The following is a 12,491-nucleotide window of genomic DNA, read 5'->3' as shown; positions in this document are numbered from 1 at the left end:
ATAGGTTAAAAGATTTTAAGTAATAAAAAGCACTGTGTTCAGTTTTTCACAGTTTTATGTATTATTGAAAAATAATGACATAATCTATTTAAAGAATCTAACATGGTACCTACAAAACTAACAGTTCATAAATGCTAGCTACTGCTCATTATTCATTTATCCATCCAGCATTCATTCACCAACTACATCTGAACACCTACTACACGAAGTAGCAATTCAGTGCTTGTGACAGAGGAGTAACTAGGTTTCTACTCTTAACATTTTATCATTATTAATATTACTACTTTAACCGCTAATCCTACCTCTAATTGTGTCCACAGGTTAAAATCTTACATAAGGTTCTGCAAACTCTTAATTAATAACATACATACCAAAAACACATGCCAGTTTGGAGTTTCTCAGTACAATATAAGAGAAGCTCAAACAGAGTCTTACCATCCTATATGAGGTGCCAACGATAAAATGTATCTTCAGCAGAGATGCAGTTTCCTTTTATGGGTCCTCCAGATGGGAAAGCTAAGAGGTCAATTGTGAGATCTATGACAAAAATGAGATATGGCCACCCACTCCTCTGCAGGACGAATGAGGATACCTGCTCTGTTGCCTGCACAAGGGGAGAAATAGCTTCTGGCCAATGGGAAAGGACTGTTGTTCAGTGTTCAGGTTTTGTAACATTTCTTTAGAAGGGACTTTCCTAATACCCCAGACTAAGTCATATTATCTTATATAATTTCATACTTTCCCTTCAGAACAGTTAATCACAATATGCACTGTGTATTTATTTCTCTTACCTATCTGGGTCCATTTAGTCTGTTGCTACAACTCTAAGACTTTCCACATAGTATTACACAAAGTAGGCACAGAATTATTATTATTTTTTTGGTTGGATGAATGAATACTACTGTGGTGGTGATAACTGAAATAATACATGTAAGAGCATGCTTAAATCTATGTAAGCACTCAACAAAAAGTTTTTCCCCAGGTAATTTGATTAGAATCTTTTTACAGGAACTTCTCTAGGAAATAATACTATGTCACTAGATGAAAGGTTTCAGTAAAGCAGTGAGTCACAAGCAAGGCAGACACACTGACATACCAGAAGACAGGACAGAATAGATTGCCAGAAACCAAACAGGTGACTAATAAGAATGGAACATATGTGGGCAGGATGATATCTTGATTCCAAGGCACCTTCTACTTTGCTAGAAAAATTCTTCTGTCTAAAAACCTTGATCCTAAATCAACAAGTAGGTATACATGGTTGGAAAGAATACTGAAAGAAATATAGACCATAAAAATAAAACTTTATCTGCATAAATTATAATTGTCTAAGTAGAAAAGCCTATGGACTCTTATATAAAACTTGTTTAAAACTAGGAATAATGACATGGGGTTTGAAGGTAAATGGATACAACTGGAGGACATCATGTTAAGTGAAGTTAGCCAGGATCAGAAACACGAAAGATGCATGTTTTCTCTCATACGTGGAGGACAGATCCAAAGATAAACATATACACAAAAACAAGCATGATCATATACAAACGCAGTTGTAAAACATGTTTGTAACCGTAGAACTACTCTATGGAACTCAGGGAAAGACAGAATGGAAAAGGGAATGATAGAGCATCAGTAATATCGCATACCATAAGATGTAAAGGTAGAGGATATAAGGATGTATATTGAAAGCTGTTGAAAAACGGGGACGGGTAGGAGGTAAAGGGGTAAGGGAGAGTATTTGAAGGGACTGAATACTAAAGCACACCCACAGTGGGCATACATTGAGATATCCCTTTGAACATCAACTCAAATATTAATAATGAAAACTCAGACTGTAAAATAGGCACAGTGTGTGGGTAGGGGGGATACTGGTGGGAGGCGGGAGTGTGAAGGAAGGAGATTAAGATGACGGTGTATGGTTTATGTACTTTATATACCTGTATGAAACAGAACTAAATAACCTCTTGCAATTGCTTTAAGTGGGGTGAAGAAGGGGCTGAGGGGGAGAGATGATGGGGGCAATGTAAATAATATACAATATAAGACTAATCAGAACTGTCACTATGAATCTTCCCCATCTCATATAATGAATATATCCTAACAAAAAAATTTATAGTAACAAAAAACTTGTTAAAACTGATAAATTCCAGTATATAAGAACAAAATACAAGCCAGGAGCCAGTGGCTCATGCCTCTAATTCTAGCTACTTGGGAGGCTAAGATTGGGAAGATTTCGATTCTAGGCCAGCCTGGGCAAATAGACCCCCACTTCCAAAATAACCAGAGAAAAATGGACTGGAGGTGTGATAGAGACTGTGCTGAGAGTGTCTGCTTTCCATGTGTGAAGCTGAGTTATGACCTGTCTCACCAAAAAGAAAATTTTTTTAAAGAGCAAAATAGAAAAATTAATTTTACTAGCAAGAGAAATTAGAAATAAAAATTTTTAAAAATCAATGCTATCTATAATAGCATAAAAAATAAGAGATATTTAGGAATAGATTTCATATAAGATAAGCAAAACCTGACAAAAAACACCAGACAAACCCAAAATGAGGCACAGTCTAAAAATTATCTAATTAGTGTTCCTCAAACAGTCAAAGTTATGAAAAATAAAGGTCAAGAAGTGGTCAGAGGTAGCAAAGAAGATCTGACAACTAAATGCAGTATCTCAAAACAGAAAAAAGACATTAGTGGAACAGCTGGTAAAATCTGAATAGATTATGTGGTTTAGTTAATACCTTCTTAGTTTTGACAATGTACCACAGTAATGTAAGATGCTGATGGTAGGGTAAAATAAGCAAAGGAATATAGTATGGGGGAGCTCTGTATCTTTTCTATAATTATACAATCATTCCAAAAAGAAAAAGTTTATTTAAAATCATTTACAATAGTACCAAAAATAAGAAATACTCAAGAAATAAATCTGACAAAGATATGCAATATTTATAGACTGAAACATTTTTCCCTACAACCCTTGAAAATTTCTACTACTTCTTCAGGACTTCATCAAAATTAAGAAGACATGCTCTTCAAAAGATACCCAAATGAAACTGGAAGTCTCACACTTCCAGATTTCAAAGCTTATTACAAAACTACAGGAACCAAAACAGTGTGGTACTGGCATAAAGACAAACACACAGACCATGAAACAGAATAGAGAGTCCAGAAATAAACTCTTGTATGTATGGTCAAATAACTTTTGACAGGAATGCCAACACAATTAAATGGGAGCACAGTCACTTCAAAAATTGGCTTTGGAAAGCCTGAGTATCTACACTCAAAAGAATGAAGATGGACTCTTACTTTATTCCATATACAAAAATTAACTCAAGGGCTGGTGGAGTGGCTCAAGTGGTAGAATGCCTACCTAGCAACTGTGAGGCCCTAAGTTCAAACCAGGGCACTTCCAAAAAAAAAAAAAAGAAAATTTAACTCAAAATGGACCAAAAACCTGTATGTAAGGCCTAAAACTATGAAACACTTAGCACAGAAGAAAAGCTTTATGAAATTGGATTTGCAATGATTTCAACACCTAAAACACAGACAACAAACATAAAAATGGACTACATCCAGATTTTTTTAAATTTATGCATCAAAAGACATACTTAACAAAGTAAAGAGAGCAGATATTTTCTCTTATAAAGTGGGAGAAAATATTTGCAAATTATATATATGAAAAGGGATTAATACCCAGAATATATGAAGAACTACCACTCAACAAAAACAAACAAAAAACTGAGCAAAGGATTTAAATAAACATTTCTCCAAGAAAGATATACCAATGATTACAAACTATATGAAAAGATACTAAACATCAGTAATCAATAGGAAGATGCAAACCATCCACAATCATGTCATACCCATTTAAGATAGCTATTACCAAAACATAGAAAATAAGAAGTGTTGGCAACTGTATAGCTATCCTTATCTCAACCAGCAAAACCCCTTGTTCCTTCCTATTATTGCTTATACTCTCTCTACAACAAAATTAGAGATAAGGGCAAAATAGTTTCTGCTGGGTATTAAGGGGGGGTGCGGGAGGGGGTGGAGTGGGTGGTAAGGGAGGGGGTGGGGGCAGGGGGGAGAAATGAACCAAGCCTTGTATGCACATATGAATAATAAAAGAAAAATGAAAAAAAAAAAAAAAGAAGTGTTGGCAAGGATGTGGAGAAATAAGAACTTTTTTTTTTATTTTTTTTTTCCTTTTTCTTTTATTATTCATATGTGCATACAAAGCTTGGTTGATTTCTCCCCCCTGCCCCCACCCCTTCCCTTACCACCCACTCCGCCCCGTCCCTCTCCCCCCACCTCAATACCCAGCAGAAACTATTTTGCCCTTATCTCTAATTTTGTTGTAGAGAGAGCATAAGCCATAATAGGAAGGAACAAGGGTTTATGCTGGTTGAGATAAGGATAGCTATACAGGGCATTGACTCACATTGATTTCCTGTGCATGGGTGTTACCTTCTAGGTTAATTCTTTTTTATCTAACCTTTTCTCTAGTACCTGTTCCCCTTTTCCTATTGGCCTCAGTTGCTTTTAAGGTATCTGCTTTAGTTTCTCTGTGTTAAGGCAAACAATTGCTAGCTAGTTTTTTAGGTGTCTTACCTATTCTCACCCCTCCCTTGTGTGCTCTCGCTTTTATCATGTGCTCATAGTCCAGTCCCCTTGTTGTGTTTGCCCTTGATCTAATGTCTACATATGAGGGAGAACATACGATTTTTGGTCTTTTGGGCCAGGCTAACCTCACTCAGAATGATGTTCTCCAATTCCATCCATTTACCAGCAAATGATAACATTTCGTTCTTCTTCATGGCTGCATAAAATTCCACTGTGTATAGATACATTTTCTTAATCCATTCGTCAGTGGTGGGGCATCTTGGCTGTTTCCATAAACTTGGCTATTGTGAATAGTGCCGCAATAAACATGGGTGTGCAGGTGCCTCTGGAGTAACCTGTGTCACAGTCTTTAGAAATAAGAACTCTTGTGCATTGCTACTAGGAATGTAAAATAGTGTAGACAGTATGGAACACAGTATGTCAGTTCTTCAAAATAACAAAATAGGGCTCCCAAATCCATGATATAAAATGGTGGCCATAATGGTGATTAATATGGGGAGTCTCCATACCCCATATGGGAACTTGAAGAACTCCTTTCTGTACTGTATAGGGCTTGGGGACAATTGATGATTTCTGGCTAGGATGACTACTGAGATCAAAAATTGTCTTCTTCCAGGGTACCAGGGACTCGTTGACCTTAGGGGTAAAGGACCTGAGACTTACACAAACTCTTGGATATAATGACCTGTCCCTGAAATTTGCAGGTCTCTGACTACTGAAACTCTATGGTGAAATACCCAAAAAATCAGGAAAAAGGGGTCTATCTACTTATAGCCTATGAAGGTGAAGAGCCTGTCTGTCCTCTCCATTTTCAAGTCCTGACTTCCAACACACAGTGCAATTGGCAATGGAGGCTCGCTGGGGCAAGAATGTATGCTGTAGGGGATTCTATATCTCTCCTCACACTTTTACTTTCAAATCCTCATTGACTCCTCAGCTCAGACAACATCATTTCTGCCCTATGGAAAGATCATTTCTGCCTGTGTAAGGAGTTTCAGGGCCAGTAGCGAGTTCCTCTTGTCCTTTGTCCTTCCTCCTCTCTAGTCAGGATTGCATAGCCTGACTTCACATTTGGAAGCCCTTTCAAGTCCCGAGTGCGTGCCACTCTAGGGGCAGGGTGGGGTGGGGGGAAAGTCCTTTCATCTTGGAAAGTCATGCCCCAACTGTGGGGTCCCTCTGATTTGGTGGGGTGTCCCAGCAGAGCAGGTACCTTGATTTGTCCCCTGTGGAAAGCAGGCCTCTTCTCTCCCAGTGAGCTACCTCAAGAAGACTTAGAGAAACCAACATGCCATCCCCTCAGACTCACCTCTCAGCTTCATTTTTCCAGCACTGGGCTAAATTCGATCCTCAAACAGTTAGAAGAAACACTTAATCTTACTTTATAATGTGGCACGGCCAGCTTACAAACCACCATATTAAGAGGTCTGGTCTTAAAAGGGCACTCTTAATCACAGCACCATTTCACAACTTGATCTTTTCTGCTATAATTCCTCTAGGTGGTCCGAGGTTCCTTATGTTCAGGCCTTCATGTCCCGCTCTCAGGATTGGGACCTCCAGGAGGGACATAGGTCCAGTGGATCCTGTCCCACTACCTGAGCAATTGTATCTCCCTCCTTGTTTCTTTCTTCTGGAAACCTCCCAGGCCAACTTTGCTGTTTCACTCTGTTCTGAGGGAAAGTCTTATACTCTCTGCAGACTGTCTTTCCTTTTTGTGCTGCTGGTTAAAGTCCAGATACAGAATCACAAGTCTTCCATTTCTCTTATCTGGATCCCAAGGCTAACAGGAATTAGTACGAGTCTCCCTAGATTGGGAGAACCTCTTAAATTGGTTCTACCACCTTTGGACTCTAACAAAACAAAATTGAAAATTTCCCATTTGTTGTTTGTTCTATGCTGTGTATTATATATAATATAGCTTTGTGTTCCACCTGAAAGCCCTTTGGAAAAACCTTGTGGTCATAGACTTGGTGTAAGGGGACAGGGAAATGCTGACACCATGGTAGAGGCCACCATGTCTCTTCCAGTGGCTCATTCCATGGTGGCACTAGGAGGACAGACAAGAGGTCTGTGCCATGTTGTTACCCACTTAGGGAAAATTTGTAATTAATCTATGGATAAAAGGTCTGAGAGTATTCTAACATATTACATGTATTATTTTTGTAAATATATACAAGCTGTTATCTCTTTAAAAATTGGTTATCTTGTCTCAATCAGATGTAGCTAAAACATAGCCACTCAGAATTAACTCTCAGGTGCAGATTAAAAATCAAGTACCACTTTAAAACTCCAAATAGCAAAAAGGGATCTTAAAATGTGGTTACTTGGATAAAAGGTGCATATGTGATTAAGTTGGCTGTAATTTAAGAGTTATCTAAGGATTTTCTAAAGCCAAGATTTAATACATGGATGTAAAACTAATATGTAATTCTCTCTAAACTAATATTGTTCTGTTCCTGGTAACATTCTCAAGAAACTAAATATTTTTATGCTATAAAGGAAAAAAAGCTAAATTAATATGTATTTATGACATCTGTATAGCTGTGATACTAATTGTTGCTAACTCCTGTGTATGTTAAATGTATTTCTGTTCCCCAAGTACATAAGCCTTCTAAAATGCAAAGCTTAGGAAACACTTTACTAAACTGGTGCCCTATAAATTAAAACTGTTAATAATGCTAGCAGGGTTATGTCCAGGTGTTCCGAACTGCAACAAAGAAACCTTAATGAACTCTAGGTAAGCCATGCCTAGGAGCCACTCCTTCTAATCCTCTGTTCACTGATTCCATCTGAACTGTCACATTAGCTTTCAATGTGGGATCAGACCAGACCAACCAGGACATCTTATTCTGGCAACAAGAAAAGATCTACTGGATCAAAGTTTTTCCTAGAATGATGGACCATTCAGAGAAATAGTTCAGAGAGAACTGTTGAGACAAGAGGGTATATTCTCAGATTCCAAATGAAGTCACACGTGCCAAACTTTTCAAAGCAACTAAAGTCAAAAGGTTGTGAAGAAATGGTTCATAAGCATAGTTACGTAACTCCAAAGTTCATGCCTGTCAACCTTTCAACTGGACAAAAACTAGTCTTTCCATCACCTACTATTTCTGCAACTTCCAGAAAAATCCAGATGTTCTTTTCTATGGATGGACATCCACAACCTCTTAAAAACAGGAGGGCTATTCAACTTCTTACAGGATTAGGCGTTATATCAGGAGTAGGGGCCGAAATTGGAGGAATTACCTCCTCTTCCTTGGTTTACAAAAATCTGTCACTTGAGATAATCAATGCTTTAGATACCCTAGTATACTAGGGTATCTAAAGATATACTCAGTAGTATATCTCTTTATATACTAGTAGTATTTCTATATATCTTTAGATAGACTCACTGCTGCCTAAAAGGAAACCTGTGCTATACTTTAGTAGTAGGGGAAGACTACTGCTTTGGGGTTAATCGATAAGGACACGTTCAAACTAACATTCATGTATTAATTCACCAAGCCTCTAAACTTAGAGAATGAGTCACCTGAGGATGGCTCCCATGGAGAAGTAACTGGTCATGGTTATCCTGGAGCTCTCCCCTTCTTAGGACCTCTGGTATCTATTTTACTCCTTTTTGTCATTGGTCCTTGCTTCATTAATGTTCTAACCATATTCTTTTCTTTTCGTTTTCAGGCCATAAAGATGCAAATGATACACCATGGGTTCCATCCCCTACTGCCTGACCCTCTAATGCTTCTTAGCCCTCTGGTCCAGACTACCTTACAATTTTATTCCAGTATTCAATTGGACCCTGCCATGTCCCCATTGACTGCTTAATAATCCTCTGCCAGAACATTAAACACATAGGCAGGGATATCTCTACAACCCTACCTAGCTCGAAGCAGTTACATGAAGATGGAAAATGTACCCCACTAAAACAAAATTGGCTTTGTTTTTCTGTCAGGGGGGAATTTGGAGGCCTCCATTTAAGGAAACATGACAGACAAAGAAATACCATGGAATATATGGAACTTGGGGGTAGACTGACTCTGATGAGGGGGTCCAGGTGGAATGCAGAAGTGAAAGCCAATCTCTCAGAGATGTCCCACGTGGGAGAAATTCAAACCATGAAAGGAATTCAAACCAGGAAGACACAACCAATCAGTAAGATCCACAAAAAAAAGAGACCACTAATCAAAAGTAACCTAACCTGAGGCATAAAACTTACTCTAAACTTTGCCTTGGCACACTATGCTCCTTCACATAGCCACCAGCAATTCTATCCCCTTTTAAATCCTAATAAATCTGTGCTTTCTCCTAAAAAAATCTTAAAATACCAGAATTACATATGATTCTACAATTCCACTACATGGGTATATATATAAAAGAACTGGAAACAAGGCCTCAAAGAAATATCTGTAAAATCTTAAAGCAACAGAGGTTATCATGAGAAGGGGATCAGAAACCAGAGTAAAGATCAGTTAGAGATGAATCAACATGGGTCATAACGTGTACACGAAAGCAATGCTAGGAATATTTCTGGATAGCTATCCTTAACTCAACTAGCAAAAACACTTTGTCTTCCTTATTATGCTTGTCTCTTTTCTTCAACAAAACTAGTGATAAAGGCAGAACAGGACCTGCCTGGAACTGAGGGGGTAAGAGGGGAAAAGGTGGGAGGAGGGGCGCGGGGGGGGGGGCGGAGAAATGACCCAAACAATGTATGCACGTGTAAATAAATGAATAAAAAAAAAGAAATATCTGTAGACTCATGTTCATAGCAGCATTATTCAAAATAGCCAATGGATGATGGGTAAATAAAATGATAGAAAGCAGTCCTCCTCTTATCTGCAGTTTCACATTCCACAGTTTCAGAAACTGAAGTCTGAAAATATTAAATGGAAACTTCTAGAAATAAAAATACATTATGTTTTAAATTGCACACTATTCTGAGTGGCATGATGAAATCTCATGACGTACTAACTTGATCCTGCCCGGGATATAGATCACCCTTTTGTCTGGTACATCCACACTGTATATACTATCTGCACATAGTAGCCATCTTGGTTATCATATAAACTGTCATAGAATTTCAGGGCTTGTGTTCAGCAACCCTTATTTTACTTAATAATGGCTCAGTGCTAAGTAGTGATTCTGGAAATTGAATATGCCAAGCAAAGTCATAAAGTGCTTCCATTAAGTGAAAATGTGAGAGCACAACAAGATATTTTGGAAGAGACATTCACACAACTTTTAATAATGTGTACTGTTACAATTTAGTTATTTTTAGTTATTTTTGTTAATTTCCTACTGTGCATAATTATAAATTATACTTTATTATAGCTACATGTGTACAGGAAAAAACATAGCATATAAAGAGTTCAGTATGACCTGTGGTCTCAGGCAGCCACTGGGGCTCTCAGAATATATCCCCTGTGGATAAGGGAGGACTACTATACACATGATGGAATATTGTCAGCTTTAAAAATAAAGTTGTAATACGTACTATAATAAGGAAACAACCTTGAGGACATTATACTAACTGTCAGATATTGGATGATTCTACTTATGTAGGATATTTAGAGTAGTAAAATTCATAAAAACAGAAAGTAGAATGGTGGTTTCCATGGGCTGGGGTTGGGGAGTGGAGTAGAAATGAGAAGTTGCTTTCATTAGTAACCCGAACTATGGCTATTTTCTTCAATAAAAAGAAACTTACTAGTAATGATGTCAGATCGATTTCAAAAGTAGGTTAATCTGTTTAAAAGATAGCATAAATGATGTATATGGTTCAATAATATCAATATCAAATATTCTTCCCAATGACTACAAACTGGAGAATATGATTTTAAACATTATGGTTCAAATTCAGTGAAAGCAGAGATGGTTGCTTGTACTATAATGTCTGATTAGTACATAAAAAATAGAAAGATTTGAAGGACAGCCCACAAAAAAAACACATCATGTTCTCTGTCAGCGAAAGGCAGGGGGAAAAAGCCAGAAAGCACTGTTGAAACATAGTCTCTGCTTGTGCTGACAACATTTATCATGCCCTTCATTCAATCTAGTTATGAATCTTAGCAGACAAAAATATGATATATGGCTTATAAAGACTTTGAAATGATTTGCTATTAGAAAATGGTTTTCTGCCTAGTACAGACTATACTAGTAAATCCTCAAAATACTTGTTGAATTAAACAGAAAAAATGCAAATTGGTCTGTGACAGCATTTGCTCAGCAGATCAGGATGCTAATTCCAGCTTTACAAACACCATAAGCTGTGTATCATTGGTTAAGCACTTATTTCATTTCCCTATCAGTTAAAGGAAAAGTCAACAGTGTTCACACACATGACAATAATACTCAGTATGTTAAGTGTAAAGCACAGGAAACTTGTAGCGAAGCCCTGAGTTCAAACCTCAGTACTCGAGAGGAAAAAAAAAAAAAAGGAAAAATTAAGAAAAGAAAAAAATTCCTGCCTTACAGAACTGACAGTGCAACTGATGGGACAACTAAGACCACACCCTCCAAAACCAGAACTACCAAATATAATAAATTTGGCATTATCAATAGGGAAAGTTGAAGGGTAACAGGACCACTGAGGAGGAAACACTACTGCTAGCTTATTAGCTCAAGTTAGGGATATCTGTCATTTATGCAAAAAACCATAAGGATTTGACAGAGGATATTACACTGAGACAAGCAAAATACAAGAAACTGGATTTTAAGAGAGAATAAATAACCTACATTTCTTAACATTTTCTATAATCAATAATTACAGTTAACTCCACCTCAAAGATAGTCTAAGCCAATCTTTGTAATACCTTTAAAAAAACAGAAAGACAAAAACCTTACAGCCTTGAAATGACATTTTTGTATGATTCTAACAGTAACAAAAATCCATTATTTTTCTTCTAAAACTGTATTTCTATTTTATTGATTTTGGCATTTGCTTTGATAGAAAATATTACTAGTTATAATATACTATCTGTATGTTCGACCTACTATATTTCAATAAAAAGTACACAGGCAAAGGGAAAGTTGTTGTAAGTAATAAAGATGAAATGTTAGTAATTTAGCCCATATTCTAGGCCATTTTGGTTTTGTTATCCACCCAAAGCAGGGCATTTACAAAAAAGAAAAAATAGAATGGGGCAATTTCTTCCAGACTTCCTACTGATTACTTACAGTGCTGATCACAATCAACTCTGGCAAACACTACTTGATTTTTATCTGGATATTCTTCCTTAATGACATCAGAAGCTTCCTCAAAAATTGGATGCAACATCTGGCTGAAACGACACCTATACGCAGACAAGCATACCAATTAGAAGAGAAAACCAGAAGTAATAAAATTTTATTTCAGTTTTCACCTATTGATATTTAATATATTTATAATAAACAACTTTATAAGAAAATCACATTTAATCATGAGTCCTGATGTCATTCAATAGAGGAAGGCAATTTTTAATTCAAAGACTATACTACAATTTAAAAACTGTTTTATTAAAGAGGTTTATTGTAGTTGTTGTTTACCTTATAATAATTGTCAGTGTTACAGAGTACATAGCTAAGAATCTCTTGCAGAGGCCACAAAACAAGTCTGTAATATTCTTTAAGATATGCTAGTAACTACTGAGGCATGAATATTTTAAAAGAATAGATTAGTCTTTTCTAAATAATGAACTATTTTTAGACTACTGTGCAAATGCTTTAAAGTTTATTGCAAATATTAGACCAATCCACCTGGCTATTCTATCAAATCTCAGAGACGAGTTAGCATACTAAGTAAATAAGTTGTATTAAAATGTTATGTAATATATAATGATCCGTTTCCCTTCAAAATGTCCCCACTTGTTGTAACTGTAAGCATACTATCTGTAAACGTACTA

At 36.8% G+C, this 12,491-nt stretch overlaps 1 protein-coding gene across 1 annotated transcript in view; it reads right to left on the bottom strand.

Moving 5' to 3' along the window:
• The window catches only part of Erp44 (endoplasmic reticulum protein 44), an 88,765-nt gene that overhangs the window by 39,351 nt on the left and 36,923 nt on the right, over positions 1-12,491 (bottom strand). Inside the window, exon 4 of the mRNA XM_020166889.2 lies at positions 11,788-11,903. Within this exon, the coding sequence (XP_020022478.1) occupies positions 11,788-11,903 (116 nt within the window). The remainder of the gene's footprint in view (positions 1-11,787; positions 11,904-12,491) is intronic.

This window comes from Castor canadensis, chromosome 13 (assembly GCF_047511655.1).
Source record: "Castor canadensis chromosome 13, mCasCan1.hap1v2, whole genome shotgun sequence".
NCBI lineage: Eukaryota > Metazoa > Chordata > Mammalia > Rodentia > Castoridae > Castor > Castor canadensis.
This window is presented reverse-complemented; position numbering and strand designations above follow the sequence as displayed.